A 12,637-nucleotide genomic window follows, 5' to 3' on the forward strand; every position below is an offset into this window, starting at 1 on the left:
AAGTGGTGGCGCACGCCTTTAATCCCAGCACTTGGGAGGCAGAGGCAGGCAGATTTCTGAGTTCGAGAGTTCGAGGCTAGCCTGGTCTACAGAGTGAGTTCCAGGACAGCCAGGGCTACAGAGAAACCCTGTCTTGAAAAAAACAAAACAAAACAAAACAAACAAACAAACAAACAAAAAACAAAGAAAATAGTATTGAAGGGCTTACAGATGTGTCTGAAAACTTAGTAACAGGCAAACAGAAGACTAAAGAAATTAAAAAAAAATGACACCCCCTCCCCCTTTCTGATTCTTTTTGTTTGCTCATTTGTTTTTGAGACAGGGTTTCCCTGCGTAGCCCTGGCTATCCTGGAACTCACTGTGTAGACCAGGCTGGCCTTGAACTCAGAAATCTGCCTGCCTCTGCTTCCTGAGTGTTTGGAAGCTATACACCGTCACTGCCTGTCTGAAATGTGACAATAACAAGGAAAGTACCAATTTTGGGAGGGGAGGAAAGGAGGTTCAAGGGGAACATCTTCACTGTGCTCTGAGGCTCAGCAACAAGGCCACACTTTTACAAGAGTAGATCCTAATGACACAAAGGCTGGAACATCAGCTTACTCTGAAGAGACAAAGAGAACCTAGCACAAACCAGGTACAGTAACCAGGCAGCGATGAGGAAGTGGGTGTTTTCAATAAGGGAATGCCTAACAAGCAACTCCTCTTTGAACCTCTTGCTTTTCTGTTTTTTCCAGTAGACTAAAGATGTGATGTAACATGGGAAGCGTTTTTCAAGTCAAGCAAAAAGGGCCTTCAATATAGCTTTACACAAACTTTATCCAGAAAGCTTCTCCATCTGCTCATCTCATAAAACAAGGGACAAATGTTTTCCCTGTATCTATCTTAAACTCCCCAGCTTAGAGGACTTCTACCAGTATAAAGTTCTTATTATGTTAAATATAAAATGGCCCTAAGACAAATTAATCAAGTCCACTTCTTTCCACAAACAACACAAGGAAGGTCTTCTTTCACTCAACAAAAGACAGACTGAACATTTTTCCATGAGTGGGAGGTGGCAGTATGGCCACAGAATACAACAACAACCAGCCTCATGTACACAAGATGGCCAGGAACTTCCACAGTGAAGAAACAAAATTTAAAGTCAGATTTAGCATAACTTTCTGACCTAAAATACTGTAAAACATAGCAGATCTATCTAAGACATTACAATGAATACAAAAATGCTAAAATAAAGAATGCAAATTTTGATTATCTATAAATAAAATTTAATATGAAAAGAATTGGCATCAACCAAAAATGACCAAAGAAATGTCTTACCTTGTTTAATTTTGAGCAACATGATCTAGCGTTAATGTAATCACATTCTAAATCAGACAATGTAATGATCTGGTAATCGAGATAAGGAAGTATATATACATAATTTTGGTGTCTGTAAGGTGTATGTATGTGCACAGGTATGCACCAGAGGTTGATATTGGCGATTTTCTTCTATTTCTTTCCACCTTAGTTTTTGAGCCATTGCCTGTGGCTAAGACTTGCTGTTACAGTCTGGCTGGCTAACAGGCCCCTGGGGCCCTGTGTCCTCTTCCCTAGTGCTGGGGATCAGAACGAAGTCCTCATACTTGCAAAGCAGGCACTTTACCTTATTGAGCCTTGGCAATTATTACCTTAGCAGAGCCTTGGGAATGACACTTTCTCATTACTTATGTTTCAGAAAGCAGTTCTAGCACTCAGGAGGAGATAGAGTGGATTAGAAGTTCAAGCCCACCCTCAGCTACATAGGAATTTGAATTTCAAGGCTATGATGGGATACAATACTGTCTCCAAAAAAAAAAAAGAGTAACATTTAGTAAAACAGAAAAATATTCTCAACCAAGTATCTCCTACTCACCACTTTCCCTACAAATTTATAATCAGTCAATGCCAACACAATTAACACTATAATTCAAATTCAGAAGACTCTCAGCTGCTTTAACTTCCAGTCTTTCTCATTTTCAATCTACTCTGCAGACTCATCTTTCTTGTACACTACTGTATTTTGAGCATTTAAAGTAACAGAATTGTATGTTTTATCATATATAACAGATTTAAAATAATATATACATTGTAGAATAAAACCTAGCCAATCAAGATGCTTCGCTTCACATGGTTACTTTGTGGTAAAATCAGTCTACTTTCAGTCTTAGCATTTTTTACAGATGGGATACATTGTTAACTGTAGTCACCAGATGAATGCATTTCCCTACTCCAGGTCCAGCATCTCACTCATCCTGTGGAGGCACTCTACCACTGAGACTCACCCCCAGATCAACAAAGAATCTCTTCAACTTACTTCTAACAGAAATTTCGTATCCTTGACCTAAAACTACTAAATGTCAAAAGTTTGCAGTGACTCACAACTGCTTGCAGGATAAAAAAGTCCCCCACTTTTATCTTATCTAATTCCTCCTTCCCAACCTGATCTCTTTTTTTGTTTGTTTGGGTTTTTTGTTGTTGTTGTTTTTGGAGACAGGGTTTCTCTGTATAGCTCTGGCTGTCCTGGAACTCACTCTGTAGACCAGGCTGACCTCGAACTCAGAAATCCGCCTGCCTCTGCCTCCCAAGTGCTGGGATTAAAGGCGTGCGCCACCGCCCCCTGGCTGCCACTGGGTGTTTAACACAAATTCTCATTGTGTATATTTACTAAATAGATATCTACAGTCCTAAAGAAAATCGAAGCACGTAAGATACAGTACTGGGCAAGATTCATAGTTCCAAATTTTGTCCCTTCCTATTAAAACAAACTGTCAGTTTACCATAAAGTGGTCAATACACTCTGTGCAGCCATTCCAAAGTTGCATAGTGCCAAACAAAAAGTTAAATTCGACCAGAGGATGTGATTTCATAGGAAAAGGGGGAACAACCAAAGGTCCTCAAGCACTTTTCGAGTCATATTTAATTACTTAAAACTGCTCTGAGCACTACACCACTGCATTACAACACTGTGCTATAACAAAGACTATCACCCCACAAGACTGTAGCCACACAACTATTACAGTGCTAGGTTGATAAACACCATTTATTGGTCTGGAAAAAACTGTTTGAAACCTGCAACAGAAACAACTACAGAAAATTACTTAATTTTAACATGGACAAATATATATATATATATGTATATATACTTTAAGTTTAGAGACTAAGTCACATGTAGTTATTAAGTTTACAGATCTTCCACTGCCGAAGGCAACGAGAAACACTTTGTGGATGCTTCTGCCATAACTCCTTTCAAAAACTCTCTAAAGAACTGCACGTGAAGGAAGCACATCGCCGGTTCTCGGAATGAGTCATCTCCTGGGTGTGGGGAGTCCCCAGAAGCGTAGATACCCACGAGGACAAAGGGGCAAGGGTGCTGCCGGGGACCAGAGAAGGCGGCAGAGCCTACTGCCCACCGGCTACGCCCGGAACGAGTTCGCTCTCTCAGGGACCCCGGCGGCCCAGGGCAGGCGGAGAGGAGGCAGAGGGAGTGTGGCTCCTCCGCTCGCGACCCGGGCCCGCGCGGCCACCTACCCCCGCCCCCACCTGCCAGCGCCCTCCGGGCCCACCCTTCGCCCATTGCCCCGGCGGTAGCCCTGGGAATGAGCCATGGCCGCGGTCCGCTTCAACCAAGGATACGAAGTAGACAGAGAGGAAGATGAGCGCGCAACAGTCGAGAAGCGAGAAAAGGAACACCACCGCCTCCATCCTCCGCCGCCGCTCCGCCCGTCAAACCAGCTCCGGGCCGCGCCGCCGGGACAGGCGGCATGCCGGGAGTTGTGGTCCAGACGTGTGGTCCCCGACGTGATGCATGATGGGAAATGCAGTTCACTAGTGCCCAGAGAACGTAGGAGGAGGCGGGCCTCACCCTCACTGTGAGTATCCACAGTAAGAAGTTACTCACCGTGTATGAAATTTTCTGTCTTTCTTTTACTTTCTATCCATCCTTCCTTGCCTACCATTGTTGGTTTCGGTGGAATGCGCTTTGTATGTGTATGATAAGATCTTTCATTGTAGCCCAGGCTGGTCTCTAACTTGGGTCTCTTCAGTGTTGAGATTACTGGCATAGGTCTCCAAACATAGCTGCTTTAATTTCTGTTCTCTACCCACTTGCATTCTATAATTTTTCATCTCAAATACAAAGCCTCTGAGATCTGCTCTTCAGTTCCTGACCTGTTTGTCCAACACGTACCCAGTTGCTTGCAGATTCTCGATTACAGCAAGCTTTTTCACCTTTGAATTTTAAGATCTTTACAGAATCTGAAATCAAACTTTTTTTTAGAGGGAGGCAAATAATTCTTACTACACCCCTACTATAGACCAAGAGCTATTGTACACTTCAAGTGCAGAAATGAACAGAGAAAACAAGTGCTTTGGTGGGTAATAAGGCAATAAAGTAGCAACTAAATATTCAAAAGAGAACTTAAGTGGGTGATAAGCCTTTGGAAGCCAATTACAGCAGTCATTCACTCACGAATCCATTTATTTAACTTGCATTTTCTGAACACTGCGTGTGAGGCACTGTTCTAGGCATTAGAGACACAAGTGAACAGAGAGGGAAGGTACCCACAACCTTGCATAGTAAGTGTGGGGGGAGATAGATTAAACCATAGCAATTAAAAAGCAGTCCCAAGTACTCCAAAAAGTACAAAGAAACATCTAACACCAGGGGAGACCAGGCTGAGGAACTCACACAGCAATAAGACAATAGAGTTGGAAGATTTACAAGGGACCAGAGAGGCCCAAGACAGTAGAAGCTTGCTGTGTTAAAAAAGCAAATATAAAAAAGGGTGGGGGTGGAGTGCTGGAGGGATGGCTCAGTGGTTTAGAACACTAGCTGCTCTTGCAGAGGACCTGGATTCCATTCCCAGCATCTGTGTGGCAGCTTACAACTGTCTGAAATTCCATCTCCAAGGGATCCAGTGCCCTCTTTACCACCACACTGGGCCTGTCCTATGTTCTTTAGATGCTCTTTTATCCTGGGAAAATGTAGCTCGCACCATAATTAACCACAATTATTTTGTTTTAATTTTTTATGTATATGAGTGCTCTACCTGTATTTATGCCTGCATGCCAAAAGAGGGCAGCAGATCCCAATGGAGATGGTTGTGAGCCACCATGTGGTTGCTAGGAATTTGAACTCAGGACTCTGGAAGTGCAGCCGGTGATCTTAACCTCTGACCCATCTCTCTAGCCCTTAACTAAATTATTAAATTACCATTTTCCATTATGATGAATTTTGTCTTATTATTCCTAAAACTCAAAAGCATGGTTGCAATGTCAAATATGGAGAATTGTAACATCAGGCTTTTCCACTCGCACACAAGCTCCTCAAAATAACTCTGAGACTTAATATCTCATGAATAAATGCTTAAAAGCTTCGGCTTATTCTCTGACTAGCTCATAACTTAACTACCCGTTTATTTTATCCTAAGTCTCACTACATGATTGGTTACCTCTCCTCAGTTTCATGCAACCATCTCCTTTCACATCGGGGCATATCTCCCTTGCCTAACTATTTCCCAAAATTCTGTCTCCCTTTGCTGGATGTCCCATCTTCTAACCATCTTCTAATCCTGCCTCAGCTCATTGGCCATAGGCTTTTTACTGACAGGTGATGCTTCCACACAGTACATAAAGATTTCCTCTACAAAGAATCAAAACTTATGAGAAGGAAATGATCAGCATAAAAAGTTAACAGGCCAGGTATTGTTTTCTGGGTTTTTTTTGGTTTGGTTTTTCGAGACAGGGTTTCTCTGTGTAGCCCTGGCTGTCCTGGAACTCACTCTGTAGACCAGGCCAGCCTCGAACTCTCAAATTCAGAAATCTGCCCGCCTCTGCCTCCCAAGTGCTGGGATTAAAGGCGTGCGCCACCACCGCCCGGCTTTTTTGTTGTTGTTGTTTTGTTTTTTGTTTTTCAAGACAGGGTTTCTCTGTATTGCCCTGGCTGTCCTGGAACTCACTCTGTAGACCAGGCTGGCCTCGAACTCAGAAATCCGCCTGTCTCTGCCTCCCAGGCCAGGTATTGTTACAGACATTTGATTATTGTACTTAGAAAACCTAATTGTTAGCGAAATATAAAAGTCTAAATAGATATTGGTTTGTTAGATGCAGTTAGGTGTGTTCTGAAGAGATGCAGCTTGGGTGTGCCTTTAAAAGCCTCCACAGATAAGAATGCTAAAGAACAGAAAGCTCCAGTCCATTTTAAGGCACGTTGCTTGGGGAGAGGTCTTGTGTTCTTTGCACTATGACCTAAGACAAAGTCTGCTGGGTAGCCTTGCCATTGTAGAATACTTAATCACAGCGTGACCCTCTGAGACTGTGAACTGTTTCTAATTGTGGTGTGGCTCGCCCTTTGGTCCAGTTTTCTGTTTAGTATACACCTTTAATCCATGAGCTAAATAGAGTTAAGCCTAGGTCAAGAGACAGAGCAAGCAACCAGCTGAAGAGGAGTGAACTCTTCAGTTAACATAAAGGAAGGACTTAAGAGTTGAAGGGTATTTAAGGCAGCATGGAGGAAGAGAAAGAACTTTTTCCTTCTGGAACCTCCGGTGCAGTCGGAAGGCCAGCTGGGTTCTTTCTCTGCCTCTCTTAGGCTTTCAGCACAGCATCTGGCCCCTGAATCTTATCTGACAAATTGACTGCTGAGATTTTTGGTTTCAGGGCCCTCCTAATTTAATCCCAGCACTCGGGAGGCAGAGGCAGGCAGATCTCTGTGTGTTCTAAGTCAGCCAGGTCTACAAAGCAAGTCCCAGGCCAGTCAGGAGTGTTATACAGAGAAAAGGAAGGAGGGGGAGGAGAAGAGGGAGGGAGATGAGGGAGGAGAAGGAAGAGGAAGAAGAAAGAAAGAAAAATGGAAAAAGAACTCAATGGACATTTCCCTAAGATTATACAAATGGCCAAAAGCACATGAAACGACTTTCAGTATTACTAATCACTAGGGAAATGTAAATCAAACTTACAATGAGATGATGCATTTATTAGAATGCCCACTATCAAAATAGCAGAAAATACATGTTTATAAAGATACAAAATACCAAGCCGGGCGGTGGTGGCGCACGCCTTTAATCCCAGCACTCGGGAGGCAGAGGCAGGCGGATTTCTGAGTTCGAGGCCAGCCTGGTCTACAGAGTGAGTTCCAGGATAGCCCGGGCTATACGGAGAAACCCTGTCTCGAAAAACCAAAAAAAAAAAAAAAAAAAAAAAAGATACAAAATACCAGTTATTCATTGTCATTGCTGTTGTTGAGGCAGGGTCTCACACAGTAGCCAAGAATGGCCTGGAACTCATCAAGTGCCATAGGCTAGCCTCAAACTTGCAGCAATCCTGTTGCCCCATACTCCTGAATGCTAGAAATATAAAATGAGCCAAGGTGTTCAGCTTGAATAATTGGAATTCTTATATATGTCAGTGGCAATGTAAAATATACCTGCTATTGAGAGCGGTGTGACACACACAACTGCAAATAACTCTGCTGAGATCCCATCCCACTCCAGTCAGAAAGGCAAGCATTAAAAATAAATCATTAACAACAAATGCTGGCAAGGATTTGGAAAGAAAGGAACCTTATATACTATTTGTATGACTATAAACAGATACTATGGAAGACGGTAGGAAGATTCCTAAAACTAGAGCTATCATATGATCTAGTTGACCCATATATATAATTTTTTAAATGAATGATTGTCAGTACACAGAGATACCTACAATACACATATTTTATCACAACACTACTTCCACAAGAACAAGTTACAGAACCAACCCAGACACCCACCAAGATATGAGTGGATTAAAAATATATACATATACAATGGAGTGTTATTCTGGCATTAAGAGGAATGAAAGTCGAAACTAGGAATATAGTTCACTAGATATAGCTCAGTTGGTGGAGTGATTGCCTATCATATATGAGGCTTTTGTGTTTGATATCCAGAACTGAAAACTAAGGACTGCCAGGCATGGTTACTTTCGTTGTTTGAACAGATGTCCCTCACAGTCGTGGGCATTTGAACACTTGTTTCTAGTTAGTGGCTATTTGGAGAGGACCAGGTGTGGCCTTGCTGGAGGAAGTATGTCATTGAGGACAGGCTTTGAGGTTTCAAAAGATTCCTATCAGCTTGAGTTAGCTCAAGGCTTTCTGTTTTTGTTTAGGGACGTATGCTCTCGGCAGCTCCCTAACTGCTTACTACCTCCGAATCACCATAATGGACAGCTGTCCCTCTGGAACTGTGAGCCCCAAATAAACCCTTCTACAGTTGCCTTGGTCAAGCATTTTATCACAGAATAGTAACTGACAGCCCTTTCTGTATCCTCAAAACGTCTCTCTCAAAAATCGCATAGAACTCTGTAGACGAGGCTGGCCTCGAACTCAGAGATCCATCTGCCTCTGCCTTCTGAGCGCTGGGATTCAAGGTGTGCGCTACCGCACCTCGGCAAATCCAAATTTCTGAACAGTTATTTAAACCTTGTAAATTACTCTTCGAATAATTTTTCTTAAAAACTAACACCAATAACATCTCAGAGGCTCCTACACGTATCCGTTGCAAAATACCCCTATGCATAATTCTCCCTTGAAAAGGGCAAGAAACCTATACTCACACTTGGGTTTTCTCTTGTTCTTTCCTTGAGCGCCTCTCTATTAACCACTGTGCCCAAAACTCTTTTAATAAATTCCAATTCTGCTTCATATTTGTTTGTCCTGAAATTATTTTCTGCAACAAAGCCACGAATCTTGTTTTTTTCCTGAAAAGATGCTTCTAGGGGTAAAACTTCTTAGGCTGCAGACTGAGTTCCACAGTCGGAGACTCCGTCTCAAAACAACAAACAAAAACCGCGAAAACCTTGCGGTTCCGAGCCTGGAATGTGACAAGCCCCAACTTTTTTGTTTTGAGACACCATCTTACTACTTGGCTCTGCTGCCTTTGAACTCATCAGCAGTCTTCCTCGCCTCGGCTTCCCGAATATTGAAATTATAAATTTTCCCCGTGATCCCTGGCTTGGCATCAAGTTTACTACTCGCTTGTTGAGAGTGTGCGCAGCCGCAAAGAATGTTGTCCGTGTTCGTTTGCTCAGTTAAGAACCAATAAAGTTGAATGTCTTCAAAGCGGGACTAGCCACTTAGGTACTGCTGGGCAATCCCGAAAAGGAACCCGACTAGAAACTCGCGCGCACTTCCAGGTCTTCCCCTAACGCCTTAGCAGTGCAGTCCTCCTTACTGGAGGAACTTTCGTGCTGAGGAAAGTTTGCAGGGGGAACTTCCGGTGCCGATGACTACGCGTGGGCGGAGTTTCCGTTGGAGAAGAGAAGAGGTCCACTGCAGTCTTTCGCGGTAACGTGAGGTGTCGGTCCCTGGCAGCGGCAGCATGAAGCCCAGACCCTCGGTTTTCGTAGACAAGAAACTGAAGGAACGGATCATTCAGGTTCGTGTGTGTCTGAAGACACTGCGTCTCCATTTTCATGTGGCCGCCTGGCCTAGCGCTTCTGGCCGCCGCTGGGTTCCCGCATGGTCTGTAGATGTTTCCTCTGTGGAGGCCGACAGCGGCCCGCCCTCCCTTTTGATGGCAGGATTCGTACCTCTTCGTAATCCGGACAGGGGTTTTCTTCCAGTGCCCTCGGTGTCCATAATTCTTCAAACATTAATTCTCGTTCTCCAGAGCTTACGGTTACCACAGGTAAAAACAGGCCCAGGAGCTTTGGATGCTTTACCAGTGTTTTTTTCATAACTTGATAGCATTGTGTACTGGATGCTTTCAGTGGCGCAGTCAGCAATACGAATTAAAGGGAGGGAGAGATTTGAATTTTGTTCGGTCGTCGTAGTGTTCGGTGTGTAACTCAGCCTAGCCTGGAACTCGGTCTGTGGACCAGGCTAGCTTTGAATTCATAGAGACCCGTCTATCTATCTGCCTCTGCTTCTTCAGTGTTGGGTTGAAGACTCTACCTACCATGCCCCACAAGGCATTTGTATTTGTTTGCCATTTTTCACTGATGGAATTGCAAGTTTTGTTTTTTTTTTTTAAATTGGAGTTTCAAAAACTTAGCTTGTTTTTCCTTTACCTACCGCCCTTGAGTCATTTGGGGTTCGAAAGTTCTCTAAGTTCTCAATCCCCTGTGCGTCTTGTCTACCTTCTTTCTTCATACTCCTCTCTTTTTTTTTTTTTGGTTTTTCGAGACAGGGTTTCTCTGTGTAGCCCGGGCTGTCCTGGAACTCACTCTGTAGACCAGGCTGGGCTCGAACTCAGAAATCCTCCTGCCTCTGCCTCCCAAGTGCTGGGATTAAAGGCGTGCGCCACCACCGCCCGGCCCCATACTCCTCTCTTAACTCCATACTTTTTACTGGATCTTATTCAGCCTAACTCCTTTAAGTATGAGCTATATACGTTGTGACCCAAATCTGTATTTTGTTTTGTTGTTGGTTTCATTTTTATTTTGTTTTCCAAGTCAGGGTTTCTCTGTGTAGCCCAGGCTGTTCTGGGCTTAGAGTTATTCTTTACCCAAAGAATGTACTCAGCTGTTTTCTGTTTTGAGACAGGGTCTCTTGAATTCTTTTATATCTAGCTTCCTAGTTACCTCTGCTCAGTGACTGATAGCTGTCTCTAGCCCCAGATTTTGCTTTTTTAAAAAATAGAGTATTTTTATTTTATTAGCATTGTTTAATATGCGTTGGTGTTTTGCCTGCACGTATGTCTTTGTGAAGGGTGTCAGATCCCCTGGAACTGGAGTTATGGACAATTGTGAGCTGCCATGTGGGTACTGGGAATTGACACCACCTTCCATCCAGTTGTTAAGGCGTAAAAGCTTGATTGTGTTGGGGCCCAGGAGTCACCCACAAACTACACAAACCTCGATCTCAGTTAGATAGAGATGATTTATTTAAGGGTTTATTGAATGTATAACCTGCATGGCCCTGACTGTCCCGAAATCCTTTTTGTAGACCAAACGATGAAAAGTGTACAGTACCCAGGCCTGGCTGATGTGGCATTTAAAAAAAAAATTATGCTCATGATAGATTTTTTTTTTGTGGTACATTTTATTGCTGAAGAATTTATATTGAAGTATGTGTTGGAATAACTCAACCTCTTTTTTTTTCTTTTTTTGGTTTTTCGAGACAGGGTTTCTCTGTGTAGCCCTGGCTGTCCTGAAACTCACTCTGTAGACCAGGCTGGCCTCGAACTCAATAACTCAACCTCCTATTTACTGATTGAAATGTCTAAGTTAATTGTCATGTTTTCTCTTTTAGTACCTCAGTAGTAATAGATGTGGCAAATATGTGGACATTGGAATCTTAGCATCCGACTTGCAAACAAAATACAGGTAAAGACATATACTCCTAAATTCTTGTTTGTTTGTTTGTTTGTTTGTTTGTTTGTTTTAGCCCCTCACCCTTGATTTTAAATATTCCATCTTCCTTAATTTTTCAGTTGATGTCAGTGGTTGCTGGCATTATCTTACCAATTCATAAACCTGGATCTTAAGTCAGTTATACAAACATCTATAGTCACCTATTATATTCAGTGTTAGTTCCTTTTGCCAGAGGAAATGGTTTCTTTTTATCTTTTAATATCTCTTCGATTGGCCAGGAGATTGAGCTGTTGCAGTAGTACTTCCTTTTCTGTTTCTTCAGAAAATTAAAAGCAATCAGGCACTTCTTCCTCAACTTTCAGGCTCTCAAGGAATGTGAGTCAGGCCGGGTAGCCATATTTAATTGCATCACCCTAGAACTGAGGAAGGAAGATTTCAGGTTGAATAAAAAACAATAGTGAAATCTCTCAATTTGTGAAGTAACTATATTCTTTAAAAAGTCCTGTTCTTTTAAAACTATTCAAAATGTTCAAAATGGGGGCTGGAGAGATGGCTCAGTGGTTAAGAGCACTGAGTACTCTTCTAGAGGTCCTAAGTTCAATTCCCAGCACCCACATGGTATGTAATGGGATCTGATAGCCTCTTCTGGTATGTCTGAAGACAGCTACAGTGTACTCATATACATAAAATAAATAAGTAAATCTTAAAAAAAAAACCTTATTCATAATGGGTTTATATACCCAGCAGATGGGTTCCATCTTAGGTAACTAAACTCAGGTTTTTCACTGTCATGAATGAATGACTTAACAATTGAGAGTCTTAAAGGAATAGTAGATTTCTTAGGTGGGATTGTTATATATGAGCAAGAATATCCAGTATCTGTATTCTCACATACTGAATCTCTTAATACTCTTAAATCTTTGTGACCATGTAAAATGCCCCTCACAAGTTCATAGTACCCTCTAGGTAGGTCACTGCCACCACCATTGAAAACCACTCTTCAAACCTATGCTAACCATAGTCGTTGAAGGGATGTCTTCAGAGCACATTTATTTAGCCTGACCAACTTCCATTTTTTAGCTGTTAATGCCTTCATTTGTGTCAGTGGTACTTTTTTCAGTTGCTTTCTTTTTTATTTTTTTGAAATGGAACCTCACGTTATTGCCTTAGTTAAGCTTGGACTCACTTTTTAGACCAGGCTGGCTTCCATCTTACAGTGATATGCCTGCTTCTGCCCCATCTTTTATATATATATATAATATATATATATAATATATATATATATATATATATATATATATATAAATATATATATATTATATATATA

At 42.2% G+C, this 12,637-nt stretch overlaps 2 protein-coding genes across 3 annotated transcripts in view; one reads left to right on the forward strand and one right to left on the reverse strand.

Annotated features, from left to right (window-relative positions):
- Cnih4 (cornichon family AMPA receptor auxiliary protein 4) overlaps positions 1-3,801 on the reverse strand; it is a 16,389-nt gene extending 12,588 nt beyond the window's left edge. The window contains exons 1-2 of the mRNA XM_028789317.1: positions 3,652-3,801; positions 1,318-1,386 (exon numbers count right to left, since the gene is read on the reverse strand). Coding sequence (XP_028645150.1) covers positions 1,318-1,386; positions 3,652-3,720 — 138 coding nt within the window. The 5' untranslated portion in view covers positions 3,721-3,801. The remainder of the gene's footprint in view (positions 1-1,317; positions 1,387-3,651) is intronic.
- Positions 3,802-9,189: 5,388 nt separating this feature from the next.
- The window catches only part of Nvl (nuclear VCP like), a 52,001-nt gene continuing 48,553 nt past the window's right edge, over positions 9,190-12,637 (forward strand). Inside the window, exons 1-2 of one of the 2 annotated variants that reach the window (XM_028789308.1) lie at positions 9,190-9,431; positions 11,249-11,322. In XM_028789308.1, coding sequence (XP_028645141.1) covers positions 9,375-9,431; positions 11,249-11,322 — 131 coding nt within the window. In that variant the 5' untranslated portion in view covers positions 9,190-9,374. The remainder of the gene's footprint in view (positions 9,432-11,248; positions 11,323-12,637) is intronic. The other variant, XM_028789307.1, reaches the window with a different exon arrangement.

Source organism: Grammomys surdaster, unplaced genomic scaffold, assembly GCF_004785775.1.
Source record: "Grammomys surdaster isolate TR1022 unplaced genomic scaffold, NIH_TR_1.0 125808, whole genome shotgun sequence".
Lineage (NCBI taxonomy): Eukaryota > Metazoa > Chordata > Mammalia > Rodentia > Muridae > Grammomys > Grammomys surdaster.